At 37.9% G+C, this 17,762-nt stretch overlaps 1 protein-coding gene across 13 annotated transcripts in view; it reads right to left on the bottom strand.

The window, feature by feature from the left end:
* Positions 1-17,762, bottom strand: part of rbfox1 (RNA binding fox-1 homolog 1) — a 257,633-nt gene that overhangs the window by 5,208 nt on the left and 234,663 nt on the right. For 9 of the 13 annotated variants that reach the window (XM_046865708.1, XM_046865703.1, XM_046865705.1 and 6 more), the window contains 3 exons: positions 17,502-17,634; positions 16,190-16,229; positions 9,918-9,982 (listed from right to left, as the gene is read on the bottom strand). In XM_046865708.1, coding sequence (XP_046721664.1) covers positions 9,918-9,982; positions 16,190-16,229; positions 17,502-17,634 — 238 coding nt within the window. Of the gene's footprint in view, positions 1-22; positions 58-121; positions 175-9,917; positions 9,983-16,189; positions 16,230-17,501; positions 17,635-17,762 lie in introns of all 13 variants that reach the window. The other 4 variants (XR_006927797.1, XM_046865706.1, XR_006927798.1 and 1 more) reach the window with 2 other exon arrangements.

Raw genomic sequence — 17,762 nt, 5'->3', positions numbered from 1 at the left:
GGCGAGCAATAAAAGCACTCACTGTCGAGGTGCATAAAAAAAGGATATGCCCGCTCCCTCGTGGGTGCATCGAGAAAGTGAGGGTGAGCTGTTATTCATTTTCATATTTTATTTATTTTACCTGAAGAGGTGTTACAAGAAATTTCATCTGCCGCAACGAGGACGAAATGATTTCTGCAAGAGAAGATAAAATTCACAATGCCGCTTGCTGACTGGCTGCATGGACGGTAAAAGAAGGAGGGAAAGAAAAAAATAGAAAAAAGAAAGAAAAAGGAGAAAAAAGGGGGAGGTGGAGGTGATTTATGGCAAATGAGTTTCAGTTCACACACAAATAAGAGCAGAGCTCATGGTGCAGTCTCACACTCGACATAAAGCATGTAGCATGCTCGGGTGGGGGGATGGACGAGAAGAACAGGAGAAGGAAATATATAAAACAGCAGGGTCTGAGAGCATGAAACGTGATTTTATTCATCGATATTTTCTGTTTCGAAAAAAAAAGCGAGGATTTATGGGTTTGTTATTCATTCGTAATCGGCATTAAGTGTGACGAGCAGGGCGTGAGTTAAATCTTCTGAAATTTAGATTATATCTCAGTAAAGGATCCGGCTGTGTATATAGAGGGGGAAAAAAATAACAACGTAAATAATATGACAGATAAGATCAAAATCAGAAGTAAGGCACAGCGCAGCACACATGGCTAAACCCAATCCACACGCCCGATTCAATAAAGAAGTGCAAAATGCGCTCGGGTTCGGCTCTCAGACGCTCTCGGGTTTCTGTTTTTAAAACCATGCCCTTCTCTACAGGGATCGTGTTGCCGAGAAATGGCCTTAAGTCTATTCCTGAGCGTATCAAGGCTCCTGAAACCACTGCAGGCATAGTGGCGCAAATCAAAGTGCTACCAAAATCGAAGCCAGAATGAAAATCGTAATATCCTCAAACTGACACATGCATATAAATTTTGTACACCACAGAGGAAACGGAACAGAAAGAGAGGCGGAGCTTTACATTCAGGGTTCGGTTATTAATTAACGTGAACTTCGGCATTAACGGAACATCAATAATATCACTGCTTAACGATCTTAGATCTCATCGAATGAGAAACGATTTCGTCATTCGCGAGAATTCACAAGAAAGCTGAATCCACTTGGACTAGTTCTATTTTTTTATTTATTAAACACAATAATAATGACTTTTTTTATTATTATTATTTGAGGTTCATTAATGCTGAAGCTTCTGGTTTGTTCACATGTTGATGCAAAGTTAACAATGTTCAAAAATAAATCCTTAATGTAAAGCAGCACCAAAAAAATACAAATAAAACCATAAAAAAAAGGACAGAATAACATTATGCATCTGCATACAGCGCACCACACTTATTCACTACAAAATATTTCATGAAAACATCACAATGTAAAACACAACGTAAGAGATGATGGACTGCAGATCGTACCCGGGGTGGAACGTTATGAAAATTCATAGCATCATAAACAAACAAGCCACAAGTATATGATATCTGGTGTATCTCGAATGTTCTGCACAGCGTAATGTCAAATACAACATGAACAAATCTATAAAGACATGGATCACTTTAGCAGCTCGAATATTATCTGCATTCAGAAATGGCGATTTTGTACTTCAATCTTGTAAAGATTTTTTTTTATTTAATTGTCATAAAAAATATATAATTAAGAATGATGTCATTCATCATTTCTCTATATATCATAATATTAACAATATCCTAATGCTGCACAAAATGAAAAAATAAAGATGAACGACACTGTGTTTGCTTTACTGAATATTAATACTGTAGAGTGTAATGAAAGAGAGTAAAGTCAGTTTCTAAGAAGGACTGTAAAATCTCCATCTAAGGTAGATGTGTAAAGTCTTTTTCTAAGGCAGAAATAAAAAATCAGTGTCTAAGGCAGAGGTGTAAGGCTTCCATCTAAGGCAGTAAAGTAAAGTCAGAGTGTAATGCAGGAGTGTAAAGTCAGAGTGTAATGCAGGAGTGTAAAGTCAGAGTGTAATGCAGGAGTGTAAAGTCAGAGTGTAATGCAGGAGTGAAAAGTCAGAGTGTAAGGCATGAGTGTAAAGTCAGAGTGTAAGGCAGAAGTGTAAAGTCAGAGTGTAAGGCAGAAGTGTAAAGTCAGAGTTTAAGGCAGGAGTGTAAAGTCAGAGTGTAATGCAGGAGTGTAAAGTCAGAGTGTAAAGCAGGAGTGTAAAGTCAGAGTTTAAGGCAGAAGTGTAAAGTCAGAGTGTAAAGCAGGAGTGTAAAGTCAGAGTTTAAGGCAGGAGTGTAAAGTCAGAGTGTAAGGCAGGAGTGTAAAGTCAAAGTCTAAGGCAGGAGTGTAAAGTCAAAGTCAAATGCAGAAGTGTAAAGTCAGAGTGTAAAGTCATAGTGTAAGGCAGAAGTGTACAGTCAGACTCTAAGGCAGGAGTGTAAAGTCAAAGTCTGATGCAGGAGTGTAACGACAGAGTGTGAGGCAGGAGTGTAAAGTCAGAGTGTGAGGCAGGAGTGTAAAGTCAGAGTATAAGGCAGGAGTGTAAAGTCAGACTAAAGTCAGTGTTGAAGAGAGGAATCTAAAGTTAGTATGCAGGGCAGGAGTGTATATTCAGTGTCTAAGGGAAGCATGTAAAAGGCAGCGTTTAGGGAGTGAGAGTGTGATCTAGCAGTTAGCATGCGACATAAACAAACACAGTGAATGTGACCCACATCATTCGCTGCATTACCCAGCCTGCATGACTCAGTGCACAGGTGTGACAAATGACGCATCACGACCTCAATCTCATGTCTAATTAGTGACATGGGCTTGGCAGCCATCTTGCAGGGCCCCTTTTTAATTGCTGCTCGCAGCTATATTTAATAACTTAATGAATCATTCATTCGCTGCGAGTGTTTGGATAGAATCGGCCCTCCTAATCACATTAGTGGACTTGTTTTCAACGTGCAAGCCGATTCAACGTGGCACTATTGACCAAGGGGAAAATAAAGCAGCTTGTTGCGGGTTTGCAATCAAACAAATGAACTGAGCAGCAACTTTTGTTGCACTTTACAAAAGCGTGATGAAAACATGACCCTCTACAGAAGAACGCATGCCAGTTAGACATGACTGAACAATAAAATCACAAACATTCGCACAATTGTTTTGGGGACATTAAAAAGATAATTTGATCTTATAACCCGAAACCAGGAAACCGTGAACAGTTCCATTCCTCACTTTGTCGTCTTTTTCCATGTTCTTAACAAGGAGCCTTAAGGTTCATGAATGTAAAGGAGCATAAAAATGTCAAAAGTAATTATTTATTTTTTAGTTATTAGCATAGAACGGCTAATTCAAGCGTTCTTAGTCAAGCAGAAAAGACAAGGACATGCACAGCAAGCTGTTTCATATCAGTGCAGCATGTTCGTCAGGAATAATCGAGTCAGTGCTCGTGATGGCACAGAAACACAGCTGGTGTGGGTTGTGTGTTAGCCCATGGATTCTGAGCGCACCACAAAACCAAGTGCATGCACATGGAATGTCAAAGTTCACAATGTTTAGTAGGCTAATGCGGGTTTTGAGGCTGGAAGTGAGGGCTTTTTGAGGTGAAGAATGGCAACATACTGTTCAGACCTATCTGGCCTTGACCTAGGGCACTCCAGATGGTGCAATCAGAAATTCAAATCCCGTCCACCTTTTTCACACGAACACTGAATGAACACTTTGATATATAGTGCACTACAGATGGCTGGAAACTATTACCATTTATAACCATTTATATATAAACACCAGTTACAATGCACTATATATCAAACAGGATGATATTTTGGATTAAAGTATATTAAATATAATATTTCATTTTATATAATTTAATGAATTAATATATCATTTGATTTTTATTGATATTGCCTAATGTTTATAGTTTAATGATCCAGTGAATTGTGAGTTTTTGAATGTACCAATCAGCTAAATAAAGCTAAAGGGTAAAGCTCGATGTTATCTGCCGAATGTAGCTTCAAAAAAATTGGTGCCTTCCAATAAAATAAGCAAAATTAAATAGAAAGGTAACCATAAACTTCAAGACACCACATATCGCCACACTTTTACTCCACAATCTTTTGTGTAATAATTAGAATTTTAAGTGAAGTCAGCATCTAAATGTGGAGTGTCTAAAGCAGAAATGTGAAGACAGACTGTTGGGCAGGAGTATAAAGTTAGTGTCTAAGGCAAGAATGTAAATTTTGAGTCTAAAGCAAAAGTGTAAAGTCAGCATCTGAGGAGATGTATAAAGTCTCCGTCAAAGGCAGAAGTGTAATGTCCAGCTTCTAAGGAAAGAGTGTAAAGTCTGCATCTAAAGCAGGAGTGCAAAGTTGGCGTTTAAGAAAGGAGTATAAATTCTGCATCTAAAGAGGGAGTGTAAAGTCAGCATCTGAGGGAGGAGTGTAAAGTCTGCATCTGGGAAGGAGTGTAAAGTCAGCATCTGAGGGAGGAGTGTAAAGTCTGCAGCTAGAGAAGGAGTGCAAAGTCAGCATCTGAGGAAGGAGTGTAAAGTCAGCAATTGTGGGAGGAGTGTAAAGTCTGCATCTAGGGAAGGAATGTAAAGTGAGCAATTGAGGGAGGAGTGTAAAGTCTGCATCTAGGGAAGGAATGTAAAGTCAGCATCTGAGGGAGGAGTGTAAAGTCTGCATCTAGGGAAGGAGTGCAAAGTCAGTGTCTGAGAGAGAAGTGTAAAGTCTGCATCTAGGGAAGGAGTGTAAAGTCAGTGTCTGAGGGAGTGTAAAGTCTGCATCTAAGGAGGGAGTGTAAAGTCAGTGTCTGAGGGAGGAGTGTAAAGTCAGTTTCTGAGGGAGGAGTGTAAAGTCAGCATCTAAGTAAGGAGTGTAAAGTCAGTGTCTGAGGGAGGAGTGTAAAGTCAGTGTCTGAGGGAGGAGTGTAAAGTCAGCATCTAAGTAAGGAGTGTAAAGTCAGTGTCTGTGGGAGTGTAAAGTCAGTGTCTGAGGGAGGAGTGTAAAGTCAGCATCTAAGTAAGGAGTGTAAAGTCAGTGTCTGTGGGAGGAGTGTAAAGTCAGTGTCTGAGGGAGGAGTGTAAAGTCAGCATCTAAGTAAGGAGTGTAAAGTCAGTGTCTGTGGGAGGAGTGTAAAGTCAGTGTCTGAGGGAGGAGTGTAAAGTCAGCATCTAAGTAAGGAGTGTAAAGTCAGTGTCTGTGGGAGGAGTGTAAAGTCTGCATCTAGGGAGGGAGTGTAAAGTCAGCATCTGAGGGATTAGTGTAAAGTCGGAGTCTAAAGCAGGTGTAAGGGTAAAGTCAGACTTTAATGCATGAGTGTAAAGTCAGCATTATTTATTTATTCTTCTTTTTATGAAGGATGTTGATATTTCCAGAGCCGACTCTGTACTCTGTAGTTTTAAATCATACTGGTCACCTTGGGTTTTTGTTTCAAGGTTACATAATTATCAAGTTTAAAGCCTAATGGAGTAATAATTATTAAATGAATCCTCTGCCACTATCTTCACTGTCAGGAAAATTAAAATTTGCTTAACTCTTCCGAATGCACCAGAATGAAATGAAGCTGCCAGAGTTTGGCACGGTAAGATTTGGCAAAGATTAAAACCTTATTTAGTTAGTATCTAAATACGCTTGATGAGTAAGCAATTTTACATCTGTTTTTGCTGGAAACGGTTCTCAGCGTCCCCCAGCGGAACATGAATAATTAATTCGAGACAATTACAGTGCTGAGTAATTTGTTTTTATTATTTGGTATAATTTTAAAAATGAAGACCTTGTTAAACAATAATGCATTATAGAGTTGTTTATAAAAAGCCATGTTTGGATTTACTTCGATTTCCTAAAAGTTCACTGCTTGGTGATCTTGGAGCAAATTTCATTTCCTCGAAAAACTATTCTTATTCACCGCCACAGGCAAACAGCGGAACTCGATTGTGACTGAGAGACGCATAATTTGCATAATAGACCTGACACATCGGGGTTTCGTCCAAAACGGCGTTTCAGCAAATATTATTTTGCAGAAATAATCCCAGGGCTAAGAGTACAAAATAAAATAAAAAATCTAAAATATTACATCATAAAACATCCATATGATCATTATATAAACTACCATCTGCTCTATTAGACCAAACAGCTTGTCATGTTGAAACCCTTCATCAATATTTGTATTATTTCACACCATTATCAGAAGTGTTGATTAATTGTCTACAACAGCAGGACAGACGATAGCTCAGGCTAAATACATCCTTGTTTCTATGGAAAACATATGGACTATATGATGGACAGTAACCTGCAGAACAATAAACAGGTTCTGGAAATCCATATTTCTATCATTGATACAGTGACATTTTCTGCAAGGAAATAATTATGGAAGGATTCTCCAGTACCACTGCTTTGTTTATAACTCTGAGGTAAAGCTGCAATTATCAGAAGCAGGACACTTGTTTTGTAAAACAACAAAAAAATTAATATAATTTGGTTATAGTAAGGGAATGGGTGTTTTATAAGAGAAATAAAACGCTGAGGAATGTGTGGTTATAGGAAAATAATCCACTTCGGGGTTGATAACCTCCTGATTCACTGTGTCAGCATTAATTGCTTTCCTACAACCGCACGTCTCATCGTGTGTGTTTCCTTACTTGCTTGAAACTGCAATGAAAATGGATCATACCATTAAGAGAAAGAATAGGGGTGTGTGAGGGGGTATTATAGTGATGCTTTAAACATTACTATATAAAATAGTAGCTTTCTGATTGCATATGATTCTTATTATTACTATTATTTTTATTATAAAACTGATAAACCTGTAGGGCCAGGCAGCATTTCTACCCTTTACGTTAATAAAATATTTCACGATTTAAGACTATACATGAATTAGCATATTTCTCACTGCCAAATAATTAGCAGCTAATAACACGGCTACTTTGCATGACAGGTTAAAGAGATTAGACCGATTTTATGACATTAGATTTTCATACCGAAAAGAAAAAAGTGTGTTTTCTCATCATGTAAATCAGAATTATCCGTGTAAAAAGTGCCGACTTTTGAGAGATTTTTAAAAGATATAGGCAGGAAGTGAACTTTACATTATGCTTCAGGAAGATCGTTGAATTTGACTTGGTTGTAAAGGAGTAAAGTGTTGGATTTCAATGAGAAAGTTCAAATGCTGTAAATGTAAAATACCTTCAAAAGAGCAATAAAGAAAGTGGGATCTCTTTTCCTCTCTGGTGGGTTTATTATTTATTTTTTTATTTACCTCTTTTTAATACTTAAATTAAATTAGCAGTTATAATCCTTTCCATAAAAAAAAAAAAGAAGTTGAATTTCATATTTATGAAGCACCCTGATCTTTAGAGACTGCAGCCTGTCTTTATGCTCCAGCACATTCGCCACAAAAGAGCAAACGCCTGATTAAGGACTTAATTATCTCGCTACTCGGATCTCACACCTGACAACATTCACACCGCCGCCGCCTCTGGAGAGGTTCTGTTAGAGGTGCTACTCGCAGTGTGAACACACTGGGCGTTCTGTATGTGTGTGTGTGTGTGTGTGTGTGTGTGTGTGTGTTAGCGAGTGTGAAAAGACAAGCCGAGAGCAACAGGAGGACATCACACACACCACCACACACACACAAAAAAAGGTGACGTAATGACAGCATGACACCATTCACAATTCATTAGTCGGCATTTCACAGCACAAACATTCAAGTCATGCAGGAAAAAACAAAACAAAAACGAAACGGAAATCGTGACACTGCTGCTCGAACATGACAGGATCATCAAGAGTCACTTCGTGTATGTTTTCTTTGAATACAGAAAATATCAAGAGGTCACATGTTACGGTTCTGACAGGAAGTCACGCTCTCACTTGCGTGACATAAAGGAACAGCATGTTTATAAGGGTCGTTACCTTGACAGAAAGGGAAATGTCAATAAATGAGACAACTGATTGGGGGAGTATTCATTATTGAGAAGCACACTCAAGTTCAAAATTATTGGCACCCGTCAGGAGAAAGGGTAGGTAAAAGAATTAGAATAAAAAACATTGTTGTGCTGATGTTTGGAGAGTTCTGATAAAACCATAATAGTATTTATAGTTGTTTGTAAAATATATGTACTAAAAACTTATTTATTTAAAAGAAAAAAGGCAACAAATTTGTGTTCAGGAAGATTGAGAAGGTAAGTGACTGTCTATATATCAGTCTGTCTGTTTATATATATATACACAGAATCATTTCTAAATTACGAGAAATGAGTAAAAATATTTTGAGAATAAGATCGTAGCAGTACAAGATTAAAGTGGTAACTGTGGTATTGCGAGAAACCTTTCGCTGTTTTGCATAAAATGGATGTAGAGGATTTGGTTAATAAATCCTACTATAGGTTAGAATTTAGCAATAGGGAAATTCTTTGTCTTTATAATCAGATATAATCGGTAAATGGACACTGCAGCGGTTCTGTAGGAAACTTTGTTTATTCAGTAGAAAAACTCAGACAGACGTTGAGGAAATCGCCTCTTTTGTGCAGTCTGAAGGATATCCATGGTGACATCTGCGTGCTGTTTGAAAAGGAAATGTTGGTTCTTAAGAGACTATGAGGATGATGATCACAGGATCGACCCTGAAGGAGTTCGGCATCTCTAACGTCGCCTGTACTTCGGCGAGGATGAAATATGTCAACTTTATTCTCGTATTGCTACGACTGGAATCTCGTAATCTTCGATCTATCACTAAAATGGCATCATTTATATATATGTATGTATATATATATATATATATAACATTAAGATGATAACATGAAGGCATTAGATGAACAGTATCACCCCACAGCTAAAACAGGAGAAATACATCAACTATCTAGTGTTTCTTCCTAGCAAGTGTTTGCAATTAAACTAATAAGCTTCATATGTTTCTACGTAAATACGAAGTTGTAGAATAGTGTCTTGTTTAACAGAACAGATCAATACACAGCAGCATAATGTAGGATATTTGTTTGTAGTATTAGCAAGTATTTAGCTAATATTTGTTTAAACAAAGTAATTTGCGCTGTAAGAAGAAAATCACATTGAATTATTTATTTTAATGCAACTCTTTTGTTCTGTTCTGACCCGAATGTTCCATTTTAAAGGAACAACACGTATGTGTTTGCCTGCATGAAATCAATCAGCCAAGACTAAGGTATCATAACGTCCCTCTTAATCTCAAATCTCATCCTAGTCAAACAGATGCCCTGTAAAACTTTCTGCCAAAATAAACAGGAGCAACAAAAAAATAAAGAAAAGAATTAATCTATACTTGATTTGGGTTTAGATCGAGTTCTAATAATGAAGCATTAGACAACAGAAAAAAAGATAACATTTGGATTGAGCGCAACTTTGCGTAACATTATTGTGTTTATTTAATACTAAAATGAATCTCGAGCAGAGGAACACAATGTTATTTCTCTTGTATTTATTTGACAGATTTATATTAAATAGCAGGAGACTGACTGAAGGAGAAGGTGAAACACTAGTGGGAGAAACGTGTGCACTTTGTAAAGAGCAGAGGAAAGTGATTGGTGATCTACTTCCACATTATAAACACTGTTTACATTCTGAATCTTTAATACGAATGAAACGGGACAGTGTGCATCAGAGAGACTGTGTGTTGTGGGTTCATTTTGCAGTCGCAGTCCACCATGGACGCCTCCTGCCATTACATTTGCCGTGACATCTCAATTTGATTTAATTTGCCAATTATCGTGCCTCGAATTAGACTAATAAATCTGTGCGTCCTTTCTCCCTGTGTGAGGAAGGAGGGGGGTGAGTTTGACCTCGGAAGAAAGGAAAAAAAAACAAAACAAAAAAGCTAATCTGATCCATGCTGGAGTGCAAGGCTCTGCTGGAGATCTGGTGTGTGTGTGTGTGTGTGTGTGAGTAGTAGAGTATGTCTTACCTGTCACTGTAGGCGGCAGCGGCAGCTGTGGCAGGCTGGGCATATCGGTAGGCAGCATAACCGCCCTACAACACACACACACACACACACACACACACACACACACACACACACACAAGCCATTCAAAGGAACACTTATAAGGGACACTTGTTTTACTCCCACGACCTTCACATCAGAATTACTTCAGCATTTTCTGTGATTTTTTATTTTCTTTTAACTTCTTGAACTTTATTTAACATAATCAAAACCGGTTTCTATGGAAACTAAAACCATCAACCTTGAGCAAATTCTGTTTATTTCTCTACATTTATACTAGCATATCTTAATAAAGCCACAGACAGACTGTCTTAATATTGTTATTATTATTATTAATATTATACTGGCAGAAAGTTCTTACAGACAGAATGACTATTTCAGCGACATTTTAATAATTTCAATGTAGTTTAAAAACTATATTTCCTCAGATCTCCACTCATAATCCACCTGTTCCCACCTGCCATTCCTTCGTAATTACTGTTCAATTAATTTTTTGGACACTTCTGTCTTTAATTTCTTATCCTTATTTCTTTTATTCTGCCTTTACAACCAGAAAAATAGTAGCTTGTATTAGTTTGTACTGCAGTCACTGGCTACATTTCCTACTGGTGTTATTACAGTTTTTCTCAGTTGCTTTGCAGCGTTTCTCGAATCATCCTTAATATTTGCAGACCAGTAAAAGCATTTTTAAAAACTAATTTGTACAAACAGTAAAATACATACAATTTTTCTCAAAATCCTTATTTCCTCTCTCAAAAGTAAGTATTTGTGTCAATGAACATCTCATTCCCATCAGAATGAAAAGTCTATTTTTCATTGTTCACAAACAAAGTCGTCATAATGTTTAGTCGTGTTGTCAGTATGACGGCACACGGTTTCAGTTTTTCTTGATATAAACTACTGTGAAACGCTCCAAAGCAACTGAGAATAACTGTAACATTTCCCAGGTGTTGAAGTGTATGTTAGAGTTAGAGTTTAAATATATATTTAACGATACATTTTCTTAACAATTTGTCAATATATATGAGTTAAACATTCCAGACGATTCATCGGCACGACAGTTGATTGCTGAAACTATTGGCAAAAATTCATGGATATTTTTTCCGGGTTGCATTATACAGTTTGAGAGCAGCCCCTAGTGGCGAATCACTGATGCAATTGGCTGTTTTTTTGTGAATGTAAATGTTCTTATTTATTTGGTGTTTCAGTTTCAAGGCATGTCTTTAATATTTTTTAATATTTATTAATGTAATTAATACATTCATATGCATTTCATTTAGCACATTTTCATATTTTTTTCGTAATAAACATGTTCAAGATTTACACGACATGTTATAGGCATGTATGAGTCAACCTAGTTATCAGTATCAATAAAATCCAATAGCGTTCGAAATCTACTTTTTGACAAATTTCTGGTATTGCTCCGTCTTTCCATCTTATATCTGTGAAGTGTTTCGAAGGTTCACTTCCACCCTTTAAAAATCCCACATAGAAGCCTTGTGTTCTCCCTGAACTCTCTCCAAACTCTCTCTCTCTGTGCCATGTTTTATCCCTTCTTCATCTTGTTTTCTCTCTCTCTCCCTCTTTCTCTCTCACTCTCTCAGTTTCTGGTCCTGCACTTCTGTACTGTATTCATGTCAGGGATGGTACACTCCTTCTCACAAACCTCCAGTTTGTCACACTCCACTGCTTCCCTATCTTCTCTCTCCATTTCTCTCTTTCTTTCTCATTCTATTCGTCCTTTTACTTTTTTGTCTATTTTCTCTTCTGCTGTCTCTCCATCACTGCCCTCTCACCTATCCCCTGCTCTCCTCTCCTCCTCAAGGCTGTTTTGATTTATTTCTTTATTTTCGCTCTCCACACATTTTCACTTCTGTACGAGTTTTGATGTGTTACGGGTTTTTCCTGATCTTTAAAAGCCTGTGATTAGGGTGGATATTATCAGCATATTGAGACGATATTGAGACACGTGAATATCATGATGCTGGTTTATGTATTATCACCACTTTATCAGCACTAAATTAACAGAAAGTGAATTTTTTTTGGTCTGCCCTCTTTTTTCACCATCAAATACTTTCTGTAAATGCAAGAATGCAAACCATGTTATTATATTCCACTTATGAACACTATAACACACACTTGGGCAAAAAACATGGCTATTACACTGCTGCTATGTAAAAAAAAAAAAAGTCACTCACACTGTAACCATGGCAACACTATAATTTAGCTATTACAAGCTAACTAACTGCTATTATTATTATTATTTTGTATCATTATTATTACCATCATTATTATCTTTTTAATCATTATTATTATTAATATAAAAATGCTTATGTGACTCGCCATCATTTAGACTACTGCAGCCTATGAACACTACTGAGACATCAGATACTATAAACATTCCACAATAAACATCAGAATTCAGACATGTCTTGCTGTTTATTTACCAAAAATCCTTATTCTTCCCTCTCTCTCTCTCTCTCTCTCTGCATCCTCATTTGCTACTCTAAGGTATTACATTGCAGCATTCTCTCTCTCTCTCTCTCTCTCTCTCTCTCTCTCTCTCCCTCTAGGCCACCACACTGCATCGCTTCTTCCTTGCTCTAAAAATGGGGTTTCCCTGCTTGTTGTGGGTTGCCAGGTCTGTGTAACAAAATCAACCAGGGATGTTGCAGACACTTGCATGGTTTTGTTTGATCATTTGTCGAATTCTGATTGGTCGTTTCGCTTTCAACAGTGCCGCAGGGAACATTAACACACTCGTATGAATATGTGATTACGGATGATGGATGATGATGGAACGTGAGAAAAGGAATATGGATGTTAAGCATAATTATAAATGGATTAAAAATATTTTTGCTCTGGCTCAAAAAAAACCCAGCTCTGTCGGTGAACATTTTTCGACAAAAATAACCCTGGCTGTGGTAATTCTGAAGGAAAGACCTGGCAACCTGGTGTCTGATGACTCACTGCTTAATTGAGTCGTCATCTCTCTACAGCCAGGCCTCTTGACAAATCATTTACTTACACCGTTTCAAGGAATGATCTGGTGAAACAGGGAACATCTAGAACCCGTATTTAAAGCTGGCGTTAGTCCTGAGGCCTCTCTCAGCGATGGGACAGAGCTGGTGGCTCAGGAGGAGTGACGGTGCGGTCAGGAGTTTAATACCGATCTGGAGCTGAGCCATCATTTATCTTTATGACTCGCAGCAAGAAAAGAGGATGAGAGCGAGGGTGACGAAAAGTGTGTGTGTGTGTGTGTGTGTGGACACGGGTGGCGTATCTGCACCACTAAACCCTGCTGCTGGGGATGGAGTGCTCCTGAGTGGGTGTGTGTTTGTCTGGCCAAGTGCTGTTGTGTAAAAGAGACGATAATTGTCACACCTGCTACTGCGCTTGTAATTTCTCTCTAATTCTCACCGTGACATTTGTAGATACGAGAGTGACATGTAAATGTGTGAGACAAGTAGGAATAAAACGCTGCAGTTATTTTCCGATTACGGCACGTCCCGACGTCATGTTCGATCAGGAGGCCTCGGTTTCTATAACGGCACGTTTATATCAACATCATATCAGTATTAATGTGATACTGTGATTAGTGGTGAGAGTAGGGAGCAGGTGGAGAAGATCCTGGAGAGGTGGAGGTACACGCTGGAGAGAAGGGGAATGAAAGTCAGTAGGAGTAAGACAGAGTACATGTGTGTAAATGAGAGGGAGGGCAGTGGAGGGGTGCGGTTGGGTGCAGTGGGTGGAGAAGAGTGATAGCAGGAGTGATTTGTGATAGAAGAGTATCTGTGAGAGTGAAAGGGAAAGTTTATAGGACTGTGGTGAGACCTGAGATGTTGTATGGTTTAGAGACAGTGGCATTGAGTAAAAGACAGGAGGTGGAGCTGGAGGTAGCAGAGCTGAAGATGTTGAGATGTTCGTTGGGAGTGATGACGATGGACAGGATTAGAAATGAGTTTATTAGAGGGACAGCGCATGTAGGACGTTTTGGAGACAAGGTGAGGGAGGTGAGATTGAGATGGTTTGGACAGGAGGAAAAGAGGAAGACCAAGAAGGAGGTTTATGGATGTGGTAAGTAAAAACATGCAGGTAGTTGGGTTGAAAGAGGCAGATGTAGAGGACAAGGGGGTATGGAGACGAATGATCCTCTGTGGCGCCCCCTAATGGGAAAAGCCGAAAGAGGAAGAAGATCGTAGGTGTTAATGCCCTCGTTCTAATTTGTTATCGTTTCCGATAAGCAACAGCTCGCTCACGTGGACTTGTATGATTAACAATCTGCATTATCTGAGAGTAATAAAGACAAAAAAAGGTGTGCTTACTCAACAAACAAAAAACATGAACGTGACTACATTTCTTTTTTTAGGTTTATGAAAGTAGTTTTCAGTGTCAGGTAACATTGTAGGTAAGGTTTCCGCCATCTTGCATGTTTTTCTGTTTAAAAAGGAAAAGAAAAAGCAAGCAGTGTTTTGTTTTTTTTCCCTCATAAACTTTAAGAAGAAGAAAAAAAAGGTCTGGTGAGGGACTTTACATTTACGCCATTTTTCAGACGCCCTTATCTGGGCCGACTCACAACGATCTTATTTTTATACAACCGAGCACTTGAGATTTAAGGGCATTGCTCAAGAGCCCAACAGTGGCCGCTTAGTGGTGCTGGGATTTGAACCCATATGAAGAGCAACATCTTAATCATTGAGCTTCCAATGGAATGACAATTAATGCTTATAACTGCTATATAATTGATAAGTTAATAATAAAAAATAAAGTAACTATTTTGCTCTACAGGATGTGCATTAGGAGGAAAAAATCATCCAACTAACATCACACCACGAGGGGTTTTATTCCTTACAAAGCACAGCAGATCTGCTCATTATTGTAGTCTTTTTTTATTTTCTGAAGAAAGCCAGTCCCTGTGAAATAACTACAAACAATGTGATCGCGGCCTTTTGTTTTTACGACTTCGCCGATTTTCCAGGACGTTTTATTTTCTTTTTCCTCTTTCCCATGACTGTTAAACAAGTCTATACATTTTCCTGGTTTTTCAGGACGTGTGACAGCCTTTTATTTTGTGTACAGTTAATGACAGGAGTCTTTCTGTCAGTTTGCATAATACTAAAAGTATTTGATGGAAAGGGGGCACCAGCGAGCAGAGAGTAACACCTGCCTCATCGTCAGAATTAATACCACCGTCTTTATTTCATCTGCATGAGTGAGGATGATAAATCTGATCCAGACTCTAATCTAGAGGTAGTACTGGTTAAAGCCACTTCTATAGTTGTAGAGTTTCTTGTTTCGTACTAGAATAAACATTGTGAAGGACCAGGAGTTGTAAGTTATAATAAAAGAGCATATTAATATCTGCGTGTCTAAATATCCAAAGTTATTTCCTATAACCTTAAAGCCATACTGATGCTTTTTTTTAATTCTTCTTACTTTGTCTTGTCTACTCCATCAGTGCCAAGAACGACCAAAACCAGAATTCATTTCTATTTGAGATTTTAGAAAAGGAAGAGCTGATTCTGTGATTCTCACAAACTTACACAAAAATAATGAAATCTGCAGATATAATGATAATACATGTAATAAAACAGATATTAACGGACCCCTGTGGGCAGGTGGGGGTGGAGATAAGAGCTGAAGGTCTCTAAGCTAAATGTATTAAAAACAGCTCTAAAAATTATTCGTGCGTTAAAACTTTTTAGCATTAATCTGCATTTTTAGAGCTCACTAGTAAGAGTAAAACATTTTATTAAAAAAAATAAATCGAATCGAATCTAATCTAATCTAATGTAATGACAATGATTTTGTAATAAATATATAAAAATAAATATACACATTTTAAAACAAATAAGTAATATTTATATTTTTGACATTTTAGTAATGTTATAAATATTTAATTAAACATATTTTAATCACATTTGAATCTTGTATAATATTTCGCACCAATACACCAATTCATGCATTTCTTATAATAAATATAACCAAAAAATATAAATAATTTAACACAGTGAATTTTCATTAATTGTCATTTCTTCAACTGACTTCAACTGTTACTGTAATAGAAATAATAAATTGTAATAAATGTTTTTGTCGTATTTAGCATTATTTATTTAAAATTTGTGTTTGAAAAACTTGATCTCTGTGAATAGAATTTTATTTTGTCATATTCACTAAATGCAGATTAAAAAAAAAGATGAATCAACTGGTGTATAGTATAACAGCTCATACTCACATAAATATCTGTACCATAAAATCCATCCTGGTACACGACACTGCAGAGACACACACACACACACACACACACACACACACACACACAGAGAGAGTAATTTCAGGTAAATTCATATTCCCATTCAAGCGCAAACGTGGTTCAACTAATAATCCGGGTTTAAATAACATGAGCACGTAGAAAACTGCACTCAGACACACACGAACACCGAAACTATTCCTCTTTCAGATCCATTTACAGCAATAAAGAATCTTAAAAGAATAAAAAAACAGGTTGGATAAAAAAAAAGAAATATGCAGCAATATTCAATCGAACACAATTGAAGCTTTTATTTAATGTCCTCAATTGAATGGAGTTTTTTTTACTTCTGGGTTTGATATTTGTTTATTGGGTGTATTACTGATTTAGAGAGATTGCTATGTGATTTCTTCTTTCTGCAGAATCCCAGAGGAAGACGGCATAAGTGAGAAAAAAAAAAAGATCCTCGCAGGAAATCAGGGCATGCGAGAGTGCGAGCGTCTCTCATAAAGCGCAATAAGGCCAAATGAGTCATTGAAAATACGGCCCAGGTTTTGCGGTAACCGTGTTACGGGAACGACGTTAGAGGGAACAATTTCGAAGCGAGACGCGCTGCCATCGCAATCGCTTCTGTCAGGTAGACTCTTGGAGGCGACTCATGAGATTTTTGTTTGTTAAAAAAAACTATAGTTTCGGAAGAATACAAACGCCTTCTCGACACATTTATATTAAAGCGTTAAAGCTTCCTGTAGGTTTGAAACAAACTCTAGTGTCACACTACTGACCAAAATAGTAACAATATTTACATTTTATATCTTTTTTCATTCATTTTTTTTGTTAAACCTGAGCGTGTTCTTCATTCTGGTGTGGTTCTTTAGGTGGGTAAGAACCTTCCCGAAGTGAACCAGGTTCGGTCTTGCATTTAAATTGAACTCTAGTGAACGAGAAAACAAATCGACTCGAATCTGGGACGTAAATCAAACATGCTGCTATCTGCCCTCTTCCGCATACACGAGCTCATAAACAGTCACGATTGGCCAGTGTTTGTTTTGATTTACAGGGAAGAGAGTATGCCCTGTCTATACAGTGCCAATTCTGCTCTCTTACACACCCCTGGACGCCGGCATGGCAAAAAAATCATGAAAAACAAAAATACGAACAAACAAATATGTAAAATGTGAAATTTGTTTAAACGATGATCAAAGACCATTTCAAATGGAGGTGCTGTGATCTTTTCTTTACTGCATTTAGGCTTGTGTGTGTGTTTGTGTGTGTGTGTGTGTGTTTGGTCTCTTACCCTCCATATGCTGGGATGTGTGGTGGAGGAGCTGCTGCCCGAAATGTGTTGTAGACGGTGCGTCCTCTCCCTCTTAAATGTGCCCCTCTGTAGGCTGCAGCCGCCGTGGCAGCTGGGTACGGGAAGCCTGGCACTGCAGACACACACACACACACACACACACACACGAATCGGGAATTAGTTGCTGAAACAGCATCTGTCAGCCAAAAAGGGTTTCATTTTTAATGTGCTTTAGAAGGGTGTGTATGGAGCTGCTACGAT

The sequence above is a fragment of the Silurus meridionalis genome, chromosome 14, assembly GCF_014805685.1.
Source record: "Silurus meridionalis isolate SWU-2019-XX chromosome 14, ASM1480568v1, whole genome shotgun sequence".
Taxonomy (NCBI): domain Eukaryota; kingdom Metazoa; phylum Chordata; class Actinopteri; order Siluriformes; family Siluridae; genus Silurus; species Silurus meridionalis.
Note: the sequence above shows the minus strand (reverse complement) of the source record. Positions and strands in the feature narration are given on the sequence as shown.